The sequence below is a fragment of the Prunus avium genome, chromosome 3 (assembly GCF_965620075.1).
Source record: "Prunus avium chromosome 3, drPruAviu1.hap1.1, whole genome shotgun sequence".
Lineage (NCBI taxonomy): Eukaryota > Viridiplantae > Streptophyta > Magnoliopsida > Rosales > Rosaceae > Prunus > Prunus avium.
In genome coordinates this window covers 38,594,358-38,614,412 of record NC_142286.1, presented here as the reverse complement: position 1 = coordinate 38,614,412, position 20,055 = coordinate 38,594,358, and the positions used below count along the sequence as shown (strand labels likewise).

Below are 20,055 nucleotides of genomic sequence, written 5' to 3'. Positions count from 1 at the left end.
TGTCTATGCAAACCACCATTACTCGTAAGCAGTGACCACATTCTTCAACCTTATTTCATACTTGGTCCAATCGCAAGTTGACACTCAATGGACGCACTTGATTATATTAATTCCAATTTCTTAAATTCCTGCCCGATATGAATCACGTTCCATTCCAGATAGTCATTAGTGACTAATTACTATTTGGAATTGGGAGCCGACTAATCCACATCCACATGAAAATTTGATTCGCAAATCTCACAACAAAATTGTACTCGCTTCCACGGTGTAATGGTGTACCCAAAGCGTCTGGTCTACCAGTGGTGAATCCGTAATTCGGTTGAAAAACCAGGGGAATCTCACTAACCAACGCGCAACTTACGAAAGCAAACAAAAATGAAAGGGCAAGATAAAGATTCCAGTAGGCACAAGCCACAAAGGCAGAATCATCTCACTCTGTAAGATACACAGAGAGGCGGAGAGCTTGTAATAAAAATAAAAAGCTTACTCTCCGTAATTTCTTGCAATTCATGGCGGCCACAGCCCGAGCCTTCATTCTATCTCGCCTCACCGACCTCTCTCTCAAGCCTTGCCAACCACCGCCCCCGATTTCCCGCCACCTTCTCGTCCGCCCTCTGCTCCCCTCCTTCCGACGGCGTCGTTTAGCCACCAGCTCTTCTCCCGCCGTCAGATGCCTCATATCGGGCGTAGACGGCGGCGGCGTCTCGGACGAGTTCGTTTCGACTCGGAAGTCCGGGTTCGACCGCGGCTTCTCCGTCATCGCCAACATGCTGAAGCGGATTGAGCCTCTCGACACCTCCGTTATCTCCAAGGGCGTTTCGGATTCCGCCAAGGACTCCATGAAGCAGACGATTTCTACTATGCTGGGGTTACTCCCGTCCGATCAGTTCTCCGTCACTGTTAGGGTTTGCAAAGCCCCTCTCGATCGCCTCCTCGCCTCTTCCATAATCACCGGGTAATTCACATTTCTATGCTATCTTTCTTTTCCTTCAAATTTCAATGAATTCGGCGCATAATTGTATTAATTAAACGCGGGTTGGAATTATCAATTAGGTACACGCTGTGGAACGCCGAGTATCGGATATCGTTGATGAGAAATTTCGACATTTCTTCGGAAAATTCTATGCCGTCGGATCGGTCGAAGATTGGTGGGGCATCGGAGATGGCAGAGAGTGTGGAAATCCATAGTATAAATGGCGTTGGGATGAGTAGCGAACTCTTGGATTCAACAGCTCCTCAAGTTTTTGGGGATTTGTCTCCGGAGGCTTTGAATTATATCCAGAGGTTGCAATCGGAGTTGACCAATGTGAAGGAGGTGAGCATTTGCTCTCTAAGTTTCCCACTTTTTTCACATCCACAGTTTCTAGTGCATTTCTTCCAATTGTGACTATCATAGTGAAAATTTTGAATTCTAGTTGGGACAACTTGTTTGTTGGCAATTTTTAGTTTTGAAAGCAAGCTTCATTTTCCTTGGTCTATGAGCTTCGGAAGTTTGGTTTTTGCGCTTCTTCTTTTTTCTTTTTTGTTGGTCCTATATAAGATGCACAATTTTGTTTCTTTTGAGTTAAATATTATGGAGCTTAATTCATTGAACTATCTGGTATTTGGTTTTTTGAGCTTTCTTCAGAATGATTAAAGCATTGTACAATATTTTAAAGCAGAATGTGTTAATGCTTTGTTGCTCTGTCTCAGGAACTGAGAGCTCGAAAGCAGGAAAATGTGCAATTAGAATATGACAGAGGACATAGGAATGATTTGTTGGATTATCTACGGTCCTTAGATTCAAATATGGTGATAATCTCAAATCTGCCTGTTAACTATTTTGTTGCTCTGCTACGGAGTTAAAATTTGTATAGAGTGGAGCCTTATTATAATGCTATGATGATTTGTTTTAACAGGTGACTGAACTATCTCGGCCATCATCATTAGAGGTAGAGGAAATTATACACCAGCTTGTCCAAAATATATTGCAGAGATTCTTTAAAGATGGGACTTCCTCAGAATTTGTGGAAGATTCTGTCCCAGCGAATATAGAGAATGACCTAGATGCTGATGGCGAACTATGTGATACCGTAGGAACTTCACGAGATTACCTAGCGAAGCTGCTTTTCTGGTTAGACTTCTGTCGTTGTCCTTGTTAAATGGCTTGTTTTCTTGCTTGTCCAAATTTTCATTGCAATAACTCACTTCTGGGAACTGTCAATCTTCACATGGGTGATATGTATATCTTACTATCTTGCCAATCGATCCAATTTCCATTAGAGATTGCATTCTAAAGGTTTCGTTTTCTGCTGGCAGGTGCATGTTATTAGGACATCATTTAAGAGGCTTGGAGAACAGATTACATTTGAGTTGTGTTGTTGGATTATTGTGAAGAGAGTAAAGTGGGAGGCGTGTACATTCTTCATGTTCATCTATGTCAACCTTTCTATATCAACTTTTTTGGTTTTTTATGTTCATCTGTATAATTATTCTTCATTCAAATGAAAGCTTTTTATGGAATACCAAATTAGTTCTCGCTTCATGTTCCGACCTCATCCATCGTTTTTTAAATTAACCTATAATGTACATCTAAATTCCATTTGCCTCTGCCAGGGTGTATAGCTGAAATACATAGCAACCAACACAACTTTCGGAATAATTGAAACTGCTCTCCAAAGTCTTCTTCTAGTCAGTATTACTTGCAGGATATCGTATTCTTTTCAGCCTATGAATTTTAAATCTTTGCTTGCAGCTTTTGCGGTTATGTATGTATTTGGGTTGAATTAAAGTTTCAAAATATGGAAATCGTTCTCAAGTCTCCGCAAGTCCAAATGTATATTATAAGTCCTTGTTTTGAAGGTCCTTATATCTGCACTGCCTATATAAAAACATCTGTTAATATATTGATTGGAAGAAGTATCAAAGAAAGTTCTGTCACTTAAAATTATTGTGGAAGTGGTTGTGAGAATGACCGCAGTTCTGAGTTTTATATTTCTGCCCAGCCTGGATGGGATGAAAAGCAATGGCAAAATAGCAAATGGTCAAAAATCTGAGACCAACTTGAGAAAAATGTCGAACTTGAATTGGAACAATGTGTCCCGCAGTTTTCACTCTGTTTACATCTCTGTCTGTATATACATACGGTAAAATTTATGATCTCCTATGTACCAAAGAATCGAAGGAAATCAAACAAAAAATAAATAATCAAAAAAATAATCCTGTGCTACAAAATTGAAAATTGTTGTGTTTGTAGGTGGTGGTGATGTTGAAGATGATGCTGATCGTGAAGATGATGGTGATGGTGTTTGTAGAGATCATAAGGCGCCCACAGAAGATCAACTGGACAAGGCATTCCCAAATCCAGCCTCGACCATGGCTTCCCTCTACCACTCCAATGCAACAAGCTAACAGGACCTGGATGCAAAGACCTGCAACTGTTCACCAAATTGTCACCCCCAAGCCCATGCTGGTTCCATCTATGGTGGATGGCCTCAACATCTCCACCAAAAACCAGTAAAAATGGTGGAAGAGAACCCAGCTCATAAATCCTCCTCTCCTTCTGAATCTCCATCCAATTCTCAATCTTTTTCGTATACTCACCCTCTCTCCACCTCACCAAATCCATCACCATAACACCTGTATTGAAATAACAAGGCTTTTTCCCTTCAAAAACTTTAGAGAGCTCAGAGTCTTTCCAAAACCCATCAGAAAAATACTTGGTGAAATTTGCATGGCAATACTCTGGAGCACCAATCACTCTCGACCCAGATAAAGAAATCTTCCATAGCTTCTGCACATCATCCACAACTATGACATCAGAGTCGAGATAAATCACTCTCTCCACACAGGGGTCGAGCAAGTCAGCTAAGTAGTTTCTCGCGTAGTTCAATGGGTTGTCGAGAGCTTGTCGAATCGAAGACGAAATCAGATTGCTGACGCGGCTTTCCCTGAACACATAAACTCGGAAACTCAGGGAAGGGAAGGTGGATTGGACAATGCGAGTGAGGTCCTGTAAATTGACCAAACTTGAATCTGAGGCGATGAAGTGGAAGAAGGTGTTCTCTGGGCAAGAAGCGTGCTTGAGAACAGAGTGAACTGCCGCCATGGTGCCTCTCAAGTACTCTGAATCAATGGTCATCGCGACGTGAACAAGCGAGGGATTGCAAGCCAATGCCAAGCTCTTCAAATTCAGACCCAAAACAGGGCAGCTCAATCCGTTTGTGTATTCAGGCGCCTCTGAGAATCGCAGACCCATTTGCACGTGTGCGTCGGGAAACGATCGGATTGCATTTGTGGGAAAGGGAATGAAGACGAGGAAGAGAAGCACAGAAATGGGTCTGAAGAAAAGCATCGCTGTGAGGTTTCAGAGCAAGCTGTTTGAGAGCGTGAAACGGAAATGGAAGGAAAGAAGAGAGAAATATGTATATTTGTAGTGAAATGGTCAAAGAGAAAGCGTGGAAAGAAGATTATGGGAAAATGAAAACGCAACACGTCTTTTATTATTATTTCTTATGCGTAACAGAAAACGCGTCTGTAAATTTCGATGCTTTGCCGGTTTGGTTTGAAATTGAATGAATATTGCTGTCGAGGAATTTTCTTCTCGCTTTCGGTCTTTTAGAAACTTCTTTTTTTATTCGGTTGTTATCACTAACGGGTTTTAACTTTTCAGAGGTTTTCATTGGAGTCCTCAAATTTTCAAATCAATCAATATAGTCTTTATTGTTCTCGTTCACACAAAAGTTTGGTCCATCTCGTTGCATTACGTGAAAATTTCAAAATACTCGTTAAAATTGGTCACATGATGGCACGTGACGAACTTTAAAACAATATTTTCATCAAAATACAACCTATTTAGTGCTGATAAAAAGTAATCCTCACGTATTTTGCTTAACAAGGTTATTTGTTCTCTTTGATTGAATCAAAATATAATACCCTAAATGGAAGGAATGATAACTTTATTAAGCAAAAACGTGAGTTTAATGACAAAGATGAGCACTATTTTTACATAAAGAACTTTCAAAATTCGTCGTATGATGATACATGATCAAATTTGACGCAAATTTTATCAAAACGCGATAACATAGGTCAAATTAATATGTAGATCAAAAGATAAAAGATCACATTGATTAATTTGTGAGTTTGAGGAGCTGAATGAAGACTTTTAACAAATTCATGGACCATTTATATAAGAAGAAAAAAAATCATTTTTCTATTTACTTTTCTCATTTGGGGGAAGGCTTCGAGGAGGTTCGTCCTCTGTATGAAGGCATGTGACCACGTGCTTTGAACAGCTTGCATTATCATTATTAGGCCTCCTTATTAGTTATTGACATGTGACCACATGCTATGAACGTTAACTCATTTTAATTTTTAAGCAAAAGAATATTTATTTTACTTGTGGTACAAAATAGAAAAAAGCATTTATTTTGGACCAAAAGAGAAGACAAAGACAATTATTATTTTACTGCTTTTACTTCTCTGAAGTCTCGAATATGGTGGTCTCCTTTTAAAAGAGTCTCGGATTTTGGTCTACGTTTGTGTGCGTGTGTGAATCGGAGTCGGGATTTTCTACATTCAAATGGGACACGACATACTTGCGTACTCATCATACATACGTAGAGTTAGAGACATTTATACACTCTGGTAAGGTAAGTATCTAACATCACCCGCAAAAAGTTGTGACTTGGTGGTTATTTGCCTTGCCACACATCTTGGATCTAGGTCCGAGGTTTTCACAATCTTAGGCCATCTCGGCTGTACTAGCCACCTAGCTTTGTTGGTTTTTTTTGTAGGAAACTATGAGAGAAACTTACATGTAATTCGGTGTGTATATCCGTTTAATTTGGATTGTACTAGCCACCTATAACTTTACTGGTTTATGAGATGAATTTACATGTAACACGGTATATGCATCTCAAGCAGATAAGTTGTTTTCGGAAAGTAGAGTTGACCATGTATAGGATTAATAGATACTTGACGAATGGAAATGAGAGAGTTTTGAACCGGAGACTTCTCACACAAAACTAATGCTATATAATAACCTATTTTTACTGACCTCAAAAGATTAGAGTAGAAAAAATGACTAATAGTGTATATTATTATTAGTAAACGAAACCCAGAAAAGAAAAGGGGAAAAAGAAAATAAGAATAACCAACATGGATTCAGATTTTAACAGGTCACATGGACAGATGTACATGGCAGGTGAACGCGGCAACCACCTCGGCCACCAGAAAGAATTGGCTCCACATCCCATCTGGCAGGTCCACAGTAGATGGGAAGAATTCAAACGAATCAAGACAGGCAGAAATATCTGTTCCACCCAGAACTTGAAATATGCTTGCTAGTCCACTTGGCAAGGACTGGCCATAAGGCATCAAAATTCATGCCCACAAAATGTTCATCAGCAACAGACAGACATGGGTTCTCATATTCACTTTCACAGAAGAGCCAAATGACAACAGAAGCACAATCTTTTGACTTCATAAGATGATCCAGAAGAAATATTTTGAAAAAGAGGAGAAAGTATGGCACAACCATAACAAAAATGGTAAAATTGCACAAAAGCCGTTTGATTCAAGAAAATGTAACACACGTAAGAAGAAAGCAGATACACTTGAATTTCTTATTCTGAAAGTTTGTAGCATCCCATGTATTCACATAACCGCATCAGTTTCCTACACCAACATACGCTAAACATCATACAGGAATTGGACTCACCCATGTTCCAAGCTCAGTTACCACCAGGCTGCTTCCCGCCTCTATAACTATACTCGCATTTTTGTTAACTATGATAAAAGTGCAACAGACATGACCAACACGAAAACTAGAGAAAGCCGATATACATAAACTTCAAGAAATACAAACTCTCTTTCTAGGATCTGGTACTCACACTGCAAGATCAAGCTACTCTAAAAGTTGTAGCTCCTCCATTAAAGCCTATAACCCCATTTACACGATCATACTGCTTCCTGCAGCCTGGACATCGCCCATCTGCCTCTAGAATCCTCTTGTGGCAAAAGAGGCAAAGCCGAAAACCACATGAACACGGAAGAAAGCTCGAGTCTGTGACATCTAAATCCTCATAGCATATAGGACATGAAGAAGGCTGGGGCACAATGCTTTGCCATGCCCATGCAATGGCTCCATGCCCGCAATGCCAGTCTGATTGCACCAGGAAACTATCCTGCTTCGGCACATTGGGCAAGCTCTGAGGACGAGAAGCATCATCAGGTCTCCAAGCACAACACGTCGTACGTGACCCAGGAACCATGTTTCTGTTCTCTGGTTTTGATGATTCATCTCCAGGATTCTCCCTAGATAGTTTGGGACTTGTTGGTTCAACTCTGATTTCAGCTTTGGCAGGAAAATCAATAATAGGGTTATGCTTATTGTCATCTGCATTTAAAGCATCTGCCACAGCCTCCCAGTCATCTAGACACCCATCATCAGCATCCTCCTTGCTGTCATTTCCAGAGCAACCACTGCTGCAGCTCTCACTAAGATTCTTCATTGAATCATTACAATCCAAACTGCTTCCACTCGGGCTGTTCATCAGAGACTCCAAATCGCTGTCATGGATGCTCGTATTATCATTCTCTCCTCCTGTTGAACTCGTTTCCAAATTGTCCAATGATCCATTTTGCACATTATCTATTTGCCTAGAGGGTGTAGGTGACCCGCCCCTTCCATCCAAGTTCACCTTCTGCCCTTTATTCTTGACTGCATTACAGACAAAATTTATCAGCATCAAAATTACATAAGAAAAATGTGATAAACTTTCAAAAACTTCTAAACTATTCTATAAAAAGTGAGTGTGAACGTTTTTTGTCCCTTTGAGAGGGTGGGGAGAAGAAATCAGATCATCAAATTTATGTTGATTTCAAATCCAGTATTTGGTTACGTGACCAATAAAAGAAGATAAAGTGTCAGGTGCCACTTCATAAATTGGTTGTGATTCATGAAAGGGGCGAATTTGAATAATCAAGTCAGGAAATAAATAAAAAAGCTTGGCATCTTGGTCTGGTTTTTAGCATTACCTATGTACATTGACGACCAACAACACATTTAGTATTGCCACAGAGACAAGCTTAACTTCAACATTCTACGTAAGAACAATTATGTTAAACTTTAAATAAGAAAATTTTATTTCCTTTTTCATTAAAAAATGTGTGTAAATGTTTTTAACCTCCTCATATTCAATTCGATGCATTTCACAGATGCTAATTTCTGCATCCCAATACAAACTGTCTTGAGAAATTTATGCATCAAGAAAACGAGTGCCACTTTTTTTTATGAAGAAAAACTATAATAGTAGAGACAATCCTAGTGAAAAATCAAAACTTAAACTCGTTTTCGACCAAAAACAGAAGACTTGAATGTTGTTTATTCTCTAAAAGAAAATTTAGAGAGAGATAGAAGAAATACCATGTGAAAGCCATTGTTCACGGCGAACATCGAGCTTACTCTGCTTCAATTTGGCCAACCGGTTTGTCTGAAAAAAAAGATGGAAGTAAGAGCGAGCTCGCAATATTAAAAATTAAAATTCAACGCCAACACAATTTTGTCTAAGAGAACACTCAAGTGAATTTCACGAATGGACCAATTCTTCGTTAAAATTCAAACTTGATATTTGAATTTCCCTCCATTTCCGAGCAAGCACACATGCAGACATGCAGAAGGAGATAAGAGAAAGCGGAGATTGGGAAGGGCCTTACCCTCTTCTTCTTGGCCAAGTCTTTGGGAACAGCAGGAGGGCAGGAGACGGAGCCGGAACTCATTGAGAAGGAAATCAATTTGATTCGTAAAACCCTAACTTGGGAAAACCCAGAGAGATAGATAGTTATGGAGAGAGAGAAGAGATAGAGGATTTTTTATTGGGAAAATGAAGAGAGAAAAATGGATTGCAAAATAGAAATTGGGATTGTGAGAGTAATATAGGTGGATAGGGAGGGAGTGGATATTACGAATTCCCCTGGCTTTGCGTTCCTTCCTCTCCTCTCTCTCCCTCTCTTTCTTTCTTTTATTAACAGATTTCTACGCCCACGGCCCAACACTTCTGCTTGCTGTTTTTATTTCTCGCCTAAATTCCCATAATGCCCTCAAGATCAACCTTATTCACCTGTGTATGTTTTAAGTTTTCAAATTATAAAACAATTCAAATCACTTTTTTTATAAATAAATACAAGTCATAGTATAAAGTATTTTAAATTAATCTAATTTATGGAGAGGGAAACTCGATCTTTGGTGAAGGACGGTGAACGGCGAGTTCACCCTTGCCTATTTCAAATCACCATTTTGTTATAAAACTTTGTTAACTTGCCTAACCCACATCAATTTTAAATCACTATTTTGTTATAAAACTTTCGTTCGTCTTCTGAGTTGTTTTCATTTCTACTGTTTTTCTCCTGTTTTTAGAGTTGGAAATAAAAAAACGATATCTTGAACTAAGACCTTATTTTTTTCAATCCATTTTGAGTTTCCTTCTTCAGATTCAGAATACATTTTTCCTTTTGTGTTTGTAAAGGGATTTTGATTAGAGAAAAAGTTGATTGTAAATATTTGAACGAGCGAATGGCATTTTTGTAAGAATGGTCACGACTTCTAGTAATCTGCTGGCGCAGCTGAAGCCACGAGTGGTATGAGAAAGCAAGCGTGCAGAAAGCTAATCCCTAATCGAGGGGTCCGTTACGTTTGCACATACGAGGAACCACGTGAAAAAAGGCCCGATATCTCTGTTTGCTGGGTTCAATCAGGCTTCGGCCCATCTTTCCAGTCACGCTATCCCCCTGTTGCTGTGTGAGCCAGATTTAGCTTTGCTATTTTTTTCGAACACCACCACCTCTGAAAATATTTGAATCTCTCTCTCTCTCTCTCTCTCTCTCTCTCTCTCTCTCTCTATGATATAAGTAGCCTAGTCCAATAATATAAACGTAATGTTTACTGCATCCATGTATAACATTTATATAATAAGAAAATATACATCGAAATACCATGTGCCAGATCCGTTTTCCAGAGCAGAACAAAATTCTTGATGAAGAATGACTACACTTGTAAGCTATTACTTGTAAAATATTTATCACACTATGTTACATTGAAAAATCATAGAACCTGTTCTACAAAAAATTAATATTCGGGTGCAAAAGAATAATGATGCAGTAATGCCTGCAAAATGCTGGTATGAAACTGCAAGATGGACTTGAAGATCTTAGGATTTGTTAAAGCTCGTGCTTTTCTGCTATTTGACCAATTTGTTACACTTATAGTGTGTTTATGAAGGTGGGGGAAGAAAAAGATCCTATCTATGACAAGATCAAGAACATTAATTAAAATACCTTTCTACGAAATTATCATACACCAACCTTATATACACAACAATGGCTCCTAGGCCAATCTTCAGAACTGAACACGTAACATGTCCCGCCCCACTGTCTACCTTCTCCAGTCTCTCAGAAATCAAGTCGATGACACCTGTTGCAAAAGGCAAGGGTTAATCTCACTCTCAAAACTTGTATACCAGTGGCAGATAAGAAAAGGCATCTTTTCAAGAGTTTCAAAAGCGTTTATCTCATGTCTACCTTTAACTTCCCAATCGCAAAGTAATTTCCTTCTAAAGCTATTATGAGACTGATAAGAATTTGTGGAACCGCTGTACTCTCGACTGATCACAGTATGGTGATCTGGCCCCAGATGGATTTCTCCTTTTCCTTCTCATACGGAAGAAGTAATCTTCTGTGTCCAGAACATAAGAGATCTGCCACATGATACTTTCATGAATAGAACTTCATGGGAAAAAAAAAACATGCATGTAAATATATGCATATACGGTGACTAGTGCTTGCATTGACTTTGACCCCCACCCTCTTCCCAACCACTAAAAACCCACAAAAGAGAGTAAAAAATAACAGTTTCATGGTTTTGATTTCATTTCTTCATCATAATCTCTCTAGCCACATCACTGAATGGTTATCATCCAAAGTTTTGTTTTGTTATCGAGAAAGAAGGTACTTCGGATCAAACTCAAAAATAGGAAGTGCACAGATTAAAGGCAAACACCACGAAAAATATAGTACAACTGAGCCGAGATACCTTGGATGAGTTGCACGCTATCTTGCACTCTAAACCATTGACCAATTGAACATCCTCCATGGCCCTGCAGAAGGCAGAGGATTCATCCTGCCCTGCATATTTGCGCTTGTTTCTGCACAAATAGATTGATCAGCAAGTTAGGAATTAACTAACAAAGAAGTTTCAGAAACATTTAGCACATTTTATACCACAAGGCAATTGAAACTGCGAGAGAATTTACATAAAACTTTTCTTGCCCAAAAAACACAGACCGAAACTAAATCCACTGGGCGGTCCCTATATTTCAGAGTGCCACATTTCTTCAAGAAGTGTAATAATTCTAGCATATGTCAAAGCTTTTAACATTAGTTTAGCTTTTATTTAGGTGCAAGAGACAGATAACGGTAAAACGAACGAACAAACAAGTTAAATGGTTAAAAAGCATGGATCAAGAAAACTTTAGGCAAAGAAATGCATCCTAAACTATGCAAGATGCAAGTGCTGACTTACAGAGAGAATAGCCTAGACTCCTACTGTGACCCTCTAATGCAATGTAATATCTGAAGAGTACATTATCACCTCTGAAGAGTAATGCCATGCGGCTCCTTTTTTCCAGGAAAAACTGGCAGAAAATCATTGTGCAGATAAGATGCAAAATTAGGTTCCATAGAAACGGCAAACACCTCGGGCTTTTCACTCACACTGTCCATCAGCTGGATGGACAGCCGGGAGGGGGCTGAAAACTAAAGGAAAGTAAAACACAAAATCAGAGACTTTTCAAAAAGTTCAATTTACAGTCAAATAAATTGGAAGTGTCCAAGAACTTACAAATTCCAATCTGTAAATGTTCTCCTCATGAAGGAGGACACGTGCATTTTCATAATAAACAGAATCTATCAACTTCTCAGTTTTGCGGGATTTTTCATATTCATATAATTGAAGAAGCTTATTGTCCATCTCATCAGCTGCAACGGCTTGAAGCTGCATAAAGAACCACAAATCAGAACCTTGGCAGCAAAAGCAAATAGACAAAAAAAAAATTAAGTCAAAACACAGAATTTCAAGTGAGCAAACCTGTTTGACAAATTTATATATTAATTTGTCCAATGTGAATAATATATATGACTGGTTTCCAATAATTGCTCGGCATTCATCCTCAAATTTTGCATTATCAGCAGATCCATCAAGCAAACTGTATAGAGCACTCATAAATCTGCAGAATAGAGGAACAAATATAACGCAACCGAACTAAAAATGCTTTCCGCAGTTGTGCAGTTTCTAACTATTATCTTTTTAAAAGATAAGAGGCTCCGCAAAATACCTGGCATACAGATCCGGAGAACTGCTGTCCTTTGAACTTCTCCACTTCATTTCTGCACCTGTTGAACTTGTTTTTGCAGATAAAATCCTTTCATATAGAATCTGGCAAAACCAAATAAGTCAAGCTTTGTATGTAGTAGTAAATAAATAAATAAACTAACTGCAAACAATAAAAGAAAAGGTGGCTCTTTACTTGATGAAGCCTATAAAGCACATAGAAATTATCATTCCCGTAGAAAACACGAGAGTCTTTCCTTTCTTCAAGTAAAGCAGCTGGCACATGCTTTGCAACAGGCTTCACAGACAAAAGAAAACGTTCTGACAATTGCAAGGACATTCCATCTCCTCCAACAAGGTGCCCATCAGCCACCCCTTCAGCCTCACCTTCACTCTCAGCCTTACCATCAACATCATCATGCTCAGCATCTTCCTCCTCACCTTGCTCTTCCCGAGAACATTCATCACCAGCTGTCTCACTGCCAGAGGCATCTTCCCCAGCCTCAGAAACATTTTCACTGTTCTCATCGTCAGCATCTGCATCATTTTCTCCAGCATCCTGACAAGTGTCTTCCCCATTCCCAGATTGATATTGTCTACTTTCTACATTATGGTTGGTCTTAGGCATAGCTTGCACCCCAGCATCTCCAGAGACAACAAAGTTATCCTCCCCAAAGTCACCAACCGGTGATAACTCCCCTTCTTCTTTTTCAATTTTGGAGGGCCCAACGGACACTTCATGACGACTGTTAACTTTAGTGCTTTCTGGAACCACTCCATTAGCAAATGAAGCGGGTTTTGCAATATCAACGCCCTGAAGAACCAAACAGAATGTGAGTATGTAATGCAAAACCAAACGGTAATATCAAACCCCGGAAAGCCCTAACAGATGCCAAAATTCCAGACTCGTACCTCTGGTGAAGGAACGACATCAGCGTTTGCTTTCTGTAAATGGTCATTGTCACTAATGGAGCCACCAGGTCTTGACGTGGTTGCAACACACCCTTAAATTCAAAACAATCTCAGTATTGCAGCATTATGATAACTCCACAAAGTAAAGTAAATCTTAATATAACTAACTCAAAACAATCAGATGCCAAAACTAATAGGAAAAAAGAAGAATTAAATTCAGAAAAGGCATACCTGATGTCACTTCCAAGCTGGTTCTGCCATGCTTATTTTCTGCTCCAATTCGATATGATGGTTGACTGGGTAGCCGTCCGTTATCCATGTTGGTAACCAGATACCTTTTATCAGAGACATCCATATTCTTCTGGTCTTTCTCTGGTTGAATATTATCACATATGGAATCGTTCTTACGGACACGCTCAGCATCGCAACTGCCATCTTCTTTAGCTAAGGTATCCCCATTAGCCAAACTTTCCACTTCTGCTAAAGTATTTTCTTCTTCAGTACACACAGATTGAGGCTGTTTAAGATTCATCATATCCCCACCAGGACTTCCATCACTTTCTCCTATGCTTGATGCAGTATAATTCATAGCACGATTCCTAGTTTTATCAGCATCTTCATCATCCTCTGAACCATGAGGTCGAGAAGGAACACCCAGCATTGGCTCCAAAATCGTAGTATAAAGTCTCATGGCCTTATTTAGCTGTTCTTTCGTTGAGAAAACCTCCTCGCAAGAATATTGGACAAGTTTATACAAGTCTTCATGTATGCTGATATCAACGTATTCATACTCCACATGTGGAACTACAGATTGCCTGTTTCCAGCAGCAACAGCCAGAAGGATATCATCCTCTATCTGCTTTTTCTCTTTCAATTCCTTGATCTCAGCCACCAAAGCTGTTCCTCAATAGGAGTAGAATTAGAACAGAGAAACAATAATTGAAAACCCATAGAAACATATATGCTCAAGAAAACCAATCTTCAATAGTAAATTACTTACATTTGCTACTCAAGTTCTTTGAATCTTGTTGCTTGAAATAGAAGCTCCGATGATCAAGTGATTTGTAATGGTTTTTTGCATATATATCAGCCCAAACCTTGTTAAAATCTGATCTACACCTTGTCCATTCCTCTTGTTTCTGCTTTAGGCGAGTTAATACGACAGGCAAAGCCAGAGTTGGATTTTTCCGCAGTATATCCATCACATCAAGACCATGGTCACCATATAATCGTTCAATGCACCTTAAGTTTAAAGCTGCAATAAAAAGAATCAAACGAAAAAGGCCAATGCAGTTAAAACAAAAATGGATAAAGCTCAAATTCCAGAATAAATACTTGACGTTTAATTGCTTCTTAATCAACTTTTAGATACAAACCAGTGAAGTGGTCTTCGATATGGATTGGACTTTCCATACTGATCTTATTTTCATTAATGCTGTTCAGAAGTTCCTCTGCTCGCTTAGCGGTTGAGCTCACCGACTCTAACAACATATCCAGCTCAAACCTAAACTTGCCAATATCAAAACCAACATTAGTTTCCAACACAGAATTAACACATCCAGCTCCCTCCAGCCCAAAGAAAAATGAAAAACAACTTAAAATGCACCATGAAGGAAATGTGATTACAAGATCAAAAGAGATCTACATAAGATCCTAGTTAGTAGAACATGTATCCATCAAAATGATCATGCAAGCACACTTGAATACCAAAATGTATAGTTCTGACAAAATTCCATGTTCGTTTGTAATCTAACACGAAAAACCAAATGAGATTTATACCAAATATTACCTATCATCTTCACATCTGAACAGACTTTCTTCATACTGATTTCTGCGCATATGTTTAAAAGAGTAGTCTTCACTTCCTGAAGTCACGGACACCCAGTGGTCATTCAAAACCTGGGCACCAAGTTCTGATCTCTGGCTTGCTGAAGGTATTGGATACTGCAAAGTGACAAGCAGCAATGAGTTAAGCATCAGACTAAGCTATATGGTATTTGAAACACAAAACCTATGACATACATCCTCAGGCAGAAGCCGATAGCTTGGAGTACAACGTTCACAGTTCGAGAGATCTAGCTCTTGAATAGATTTTGCCCAATACTTCTCCCTGTATCTTTCCTTTTCTTTAGCTCCCTCCATTTCACGCTTTTGCTCTTTATCTTTCTCCTCTACCTTCACCGATCTGGATAATTGACCATCACTATTCAGAGATTCTGCAATCAACAGGCTACCCATCAGAATTTTCAAATTACAGATGCAAGAAAAAAATTCCTGAGAAATCACATGGCAGCTCAAATTATGCCATTTGAAATATAAATTATTCTTCCAAATGCAGATAGTAGAGGAGCTGAAAACTCAAATTATCCAATGAGAAAGAGACAAAGGAAGAACCAACACATACTTCTACTCATAACACCAGCAAGGAAACCATCTGCAAGAATAAATTCAATCAGATACAATCTAAAGGATAAAATACCACAAGAAAGCAACTTAAAGTGATAGCAAATTTGACATTTACCTATATTCTCACAGCGCTCCAAAAAATCATTAAACTCTTCCATAAGATCTGGATACTTTCCCAATAAATCAGTCACCTGAGACAGGCAGAGTTTCCAAAAAATGTCAAACTAGAGGCAAGAGCATCAAGTAGTCAATATTTTATCTCATTACATTTTTAAAGATATAAAGCATGGTCATCATAAAGTGTCCTTTGTCCAGTATCCCCTAGCTCAAAGAGTAAGCAGACAAAAAGCTTGACTTTAGAAGTGTCAGTTAACTGCTGAAAATGGTGTAAGACGTACCAAATTCTGTAGATCATTCCTTTTAATTATTCCATTGCTATAAATGTGAAGGCATTTCAAAAATGCTTGGTAGTCTTCTTGACTGCACAACCTCTCCTTCACTTTCTCACAGAAAATGAATCCCTGGCTGTACATGCCTGGCAAAAAATGAGAGACCATAAGCAACACTCACTTAAAAACATCATTACTGAATTTTTAAAAGCTTTGAAACACCACCATGCAATTATCTGCCAAAGGTTAACGGAAGTAAGCAAAGCAAGGTCCATCCTTTTCCCCAAGGTTTGAAAATCAGATATTATGATAGAACAAGTTCAGGTTTTCACAACACTCAACGGGAAAAGATTACAAGGCCCATTGTGGATTAAACAATATTCAATCAAGACATGCCTAATGACCGACTATTAGACCAAGTACCAGTTTCACATAACGCGTCTCTTTCTCCCAACAGGATTTTACCCTTACACGAAAAATAATCAAAAAATGTGAATAATGCTAGTTTTATTTCAGATGGTTTCATCACCTAAAATCCATCAATGTTGAAAAAGAAACATTGTATTTCCTAATTATTTGGCAACAAGACTAACGAAAAAATGGCCATTACCATGAGAAACACATATTGCAATCTCAAAACAAATTATAACTGTTTTTCCATCTAAACAACCAGAGAATGAAACAATACTACCTACACGAATGTATAAAATTGAAAGCATTCCATCAGAACTCACTCTTTAAGGAGTCTTTGTCATCATAAGGAGCAAAGTTAGCAGTCACCCCAAAACCTTCAACCTTCCTGGAGGACTTTCTTTTCTCAGGAAAACGCTGCAATTTGTAGTCCCTATTGTTATCATTTTCTAATTCTCTATCATCATCGTCCCGATTTCTCCTATCCCTGTTCTCCTTTTCACAACGTTTTCTGTGCTCCTTCTGCACTTTCACCATTCCTTTGTCATCATCAAGCTCAGGACGATCAACACTGAGATCACGATCAGCATGGGAAGGAATGATCCTATCCCTCCTACGTTGCTGTAGAAAAATGCCAGGCCCCCATTACATATCACTAACTAATACAGACACATAAAAGTTTAAACATAGAAAAACAAAATAATGCAAACCTTGTCCATATGCATTGGCCGAAATGAGGGTGTAGCAGAGCTGCGCTCATTGAAACGCGGAAATGAATTGCGGCCATATTGAGCCTGATGTGCAGAAGCTGCTGCTGATGCATCGGGTAAAAATCTGGTGAACTCATCAAGCAAATCTGGATGCTCGTCAAATAGAGCGGCAACCTGAAAATTGATATAACCTACTAAGAACACAGGGTGGAATACTCTTTCAGAGAAAAAGAGCGTAACAAGAGATCCATTATATCATCAAACGCCACATGTGAAAATTACACATATTTACCTCACTGTAAACCTCATTTATGTCCTTGTGCTCCTTTCGATACATGTTAAGTATATCTAGGAATGACTTATAAACATGATCATCGTTTTGGAAACGTTTCTGTAGGACAGAAATCAATTAATCAAAAGGGCAACTAACAAACAGTCATACTTGTTATTAACATAAAAAACAAAGATATTCACCTTTATCTTGTTTACAAAACTGATAGCTTCTTCAAACTCAACTGTCTTTTTTGGTGGAGTCTCATCTTCATCGAGGGTTATCTCATAACCCTTTGGCAAGAAGGTATTAAAGCCCAAAATTAAGTTGTTATGCCCTTTAAATAACTCCTTTACTCTTGCAATGACACCTGCTGTGTCAGTTCTGAAATAGACAAAGACCGGAATCTGTCAGCAGCAAAATCATTTAGCCATTTATTACAAGAGGAAAAAAGAATAATAATGGGTACATTGAGATACCTTTGAGCCTTGAAATCCTTCATGACCTCAAGAAACATATCATATTTTTCTCTTTGGTCTTGAAACATTTCCTTTACTTCTTTGAGATACGTTAGAGCGTCATTGGTTGTCAACTTCTGTGAAGCACCTCCTCCTCCCATGGCCCCTCCTCCACCTACTACAACGCCTCCTCCACCACCTCCTCCCCCCGGTACTTGGGATTGCCTATTGCTCCATATCCAACAAATGATTATAAACTCAATATATAATTATAAAATAAAAACTGTAAACCATAACACAATTACACAATACATACAATTCCTTCCTATACCCATAAGCTCTTGATAAATATTTGCAAAATGTAGTGAGGTACAATAACAAAAGGATAACATATTTCCAAAATGAAAACGGTTATCATTCTCTTGTACTATTTTCCCCAAAATTCTGTCCACCAAATTTATCGTAGCCCTAGAAGTAAATTGTACAACTATTCAGCATATGATTTCAATTTCCTAAAAGCATATCTGGTTGAAACAAAATACCTAACAAAATCTTAGAAAGCTCTTCAATTTACCTTTGAAAAGGGAGTTATTACTCAGTTCAAGTCTAATAATAACAAACCCCAAACAAATTGAAGAAATTCCAGGATCAAGCATGACCAATCAAATCCACTGTAGGTAAAAGAAGTACACAATACGATGACATAATGATCAAGTACACTGTATTCATAAACAAAGGAACAGGGTCGAATCTAACACTGGCATGAGAACAAATTGCAACAAACCAAACAAAACTGAAGCAATCATGCAATTGAAGAGTGAAATTAAGAGACTTACGAGTCCCCGCGAGAAGAACCAGAGGGTCGTTTAATTGCAGAGCCAACGACAAAATCATCTCTCACTCTCTTCATCTGTGCCAAACAAGAATCACAAATCAGCAAATTGTTAAAGAGAGAAGGAAGAAAACAACAGCCAACAGCCATTTGCAAAAAAAGAAATTGTTGAAGAGTTACTTTTCTGCAGGAGATTAGTGAGCAGATCTCCGGGGAAGAGAGGGAAACTAGTACAAGGGTTTGATCGCGCGCAGAGGAAAAGAGATAGAAATTAAAAATTGAAAAATAAAAAAGAAGAAAGAAAAGAAAAGAGAAGAGAAGAGAGAGAGAGTGGAAGAAGAGGAACAATGGTTGTGATATCTTCTTCTTCTTCTTCTTCTTCTTCTTCTCTTACGTTAGGAAGTGAATTTTGCAAGAGAGAAGAGGAGAGAGAGACGAAATTTATCGTCTTATTTAGAAAACAGAAGGAGGAGGAAACTTTGGTACGTGGAACTGCGGAACTAATCCGAGAATTCGAAATGGTGAAGAGAATGGCTTGTGTTTTGGGGTTTTGTATTGCATAGCTTCTCCTCTCTCATCACACCCTCCTCCGCTTCCACTTAGCAAAACTTTACAAAATTAAAATTAAAATTAAAAATGTTTTGTGCAACTATATTTCCTATTTCGTTCGTTTTGGACCGACCCCTGGGCCGGGTTTGGAAAGCCCATTATTTTTCCGTCTCATAAATACGTAATGTGCCCTAGCAACCTACTACCTACATCACTTCAAATAAATAAAGGATCACAAGAACAATGAAATTTCTTGGATAATAAATACGGGTAGGGTTGATGATGCTCCAAAACCCTAGGGTTGATGAGGGCCTGTAATTTTTTAATTTTTTTTATAATAATTTTGTCATGGAAATTGAAGGTGATTTTGAAGTCTTAATTCAAATCATCACATAAGAAGATTTCGGTTCTTTGATCCATTCAAGATATTTGGAATTTATTTGAACAGTTTGATCGTATACAACTTCGACATATTTTACAGAGAACCACAATCATTCTCATCCATGTATTTCTGACACTAAATAATTTGTTAAATTTGATTTGTATGGTTGTAACATCAGTCGCGAGTCTTTGTATTTCAAACAAATAAAATAAAATAAAATAAAATAAATATTCGTCTTGTGTGGAGAGTCCTCGGCAGAAAAGGCCCAAGTTTTGAAGTTGTGAGTCTAGCTTTGCTTTCAGATTCAGACAGACCCGCCAGCCACGCAAGTACGTAGGTGACGCAACTGGTGCCTTCCGTCTGGAAGTGGT

General features: G+C 38.5%; 4 protein-coding genes across 5 annotated transcripts; 1 reads left to right on the top strand and 3 right to left on the bottom strand.

The window, feature by feature from the left end:
* The first annotated feature begins 383 nt into the window (after positions 1–383).
* LOC110763469 (seed maturation-like protein) lies at positions 384–2,529 on the top strand. Its single transcript, XM_021966295.2, has 5 exons — positions 384–955; positions 1,054–1,315; positions 1,693–1,791; positions 1,899–2,113; positions 2,299–2,529. The coding sequence occupies exons 1-5, from the start codon at positions 510–512 to the stop codon at positions 2,372–2,374; spliced, it is 1,098 nt and encodes a 365-aa protein (XP_021821987.1). The 5' UTR covers positions 384–509; the 3' UTR covers positions 2,375–2,529.
* A 513-nt stretch (positions 2,530–3,042) lies between these two features.
* Positions 3,043–4,399, bottom strand: LOC110753661 (putative galacturonosyltransferase-like 10). The gene has a single exon (XM_021954634.2). It carries the CDS (start codon positions 4,331–4,333, stop codon positions 3,206–3,208), a length of 1,128 nt encoding a protein of 375 aa, XP_021810326.2. The 5' UTR covers positions 4,334–4,399; the 3' UTR covers positions 3,043–3,205.
* Positions 4,400–6,576: 2,177 nt separating this feature from the next.
* On the bottom strand, positions 6,577–9,024 carry LOC110766420 (uncharacterized). Its single transcript, XM_021969784.2, has 3 exons — positions 8,698–9,024; positions 8,408–8,474; positions 6,577–7,702 (listed from the first exon to the last, which is right to left on the bottom strand). Exons 1-3 carry the CDS (start codon positions 8,758–8,760, stop codon positions 6,882–6,884), a joined length of 951 nt encoding a protein of 316 aa, XP_021825476.2. The 5' UTR covers positions 8,761–9,024; the 3' UTR covers positions 6,577–6,881.
* A 1,169-nt stretch (positions 9,025–10,193) lies between these two features.
* On the bottom strand, positions 10,194–19,358 carry SNL2 (SIN3-like 2). Of its 2 annotated transcripts, none has more exons than XM_088250251.1 (24): positions 18,934–19,358; positions 18,758–18,831; positions 17,943–18,152; positions 17,667–17,847; positions 17,485–17,583; positions 17,193–17,366; positions 16,806–17,103; positions 16,081–16,217; positions 15,798–15,873; positions 15,681–15,710; positions 15,299–15,492; positions 15,066–15,220; positions 14,653–14,780; positions 14,277–14,531; positions 13,508–14,173; positions 13,277–13,368; positions 12,561–13,178; positions 12,369–12,469; positions 12,122–12,260; positions 11,876–12,028; positions 11,627–11,790; positions 11,069–11,180; positions 10,558–10,733; positions 10,194–10,450 (listed from the first exon to the last, which is right to left on the bottom strand). In XM_088250251.1, the coding sequence occupies exons 2-23, from the start codon at positions 18,829–18,831 to the stop codon at positions 10,599–10,601; spliced, it is 4,191 nt and encodes a 1,396-aa protein (XP_088106377.1). In that variant the 5' UTR covers positions 18,934–19,358; the 3' UTR covers positions 10,194–10,450; positions 10,558–10,598. The 2 variants fall into 2 exon arrangements, with proteins under 2 accessions (XP_088106377.1, XP_088106378.1); XM_088250252.1 differs by having other exon boundaries at positions 17,943–18,146.
* Between the last annotated feature and the right edge of the window lie 697 nt (positions 19,359–20,055).

Coding starts and splice junctions, on each gene's coding strand:
- LOC110753661 (XM_021954634.2), bottom strand. CDS start 4,333: ATGCTTTTCTTCAGACCCATTTCTGTGCTTCTCTTCCTCGTCTTCATT.
- SNL2 (XM_088250251.1), bottom strand. CDS start 18,831: ATGAAGAGAGTGAGAGATGATTTTGTCGTTGGCTCTGCAATTAAACGA. Junction 14,781..15,065: donor TTCAGATGTGAAGATGATAG/GTAATATTTGGT, acceptor TGGCAAGTTTAG/GTTTGAGCTGGATATGTTGT. Junction 12,470..12,560: donor TGCTTTATAGGCTTCATCAA/GTAAAGAGCCAC, acceptor TGGTTTTGCCAG/ATTCTATATGAAAGGATTTT.
- LOC110763469 (XM_021966295.2), top strand. CDS start 510: ATGGCGGCCACAGCCCGAGCCTTCATTCTATCTCGCCTCACCGACCTC. Junction 1,316..1,692: donor AGTTGACCAATGTGAAGGAG/GTGAGCATTTGC, acceptor GCTCTGTCTCAG/GAACTGAGAGCTCGAAAGCA. Junction 2,114..2,298: donor CTAGCGAAGCTGCTTTTCTG/GTTAGACTTCTG, acceptor TTCTGCTGGCAG/GTGCATGTTATTAGGACATC.
- LOC110766420 (XM_021969784.2), bottom strand. CDS start 8,760: ATGAGTTCCGGCTCCGTCTCCTGCCCTCCTGCTGTTCCCAAAGACTTG. Junction 8,475..8,697: donor ACTTGGCCAAGAAGAAGAGG/GTAAGGCCCTTC, acceptor CTTTTTTTTCAG/ACAAACCGGTTGGCCAAATT. Junction 7,703..8,407: donor TGAACAATGGCTTTCACATG/GTATTTCTTCTA, acceptor TCTGTAATGCAG/TCAAGAATAAAGGGCAGAAG.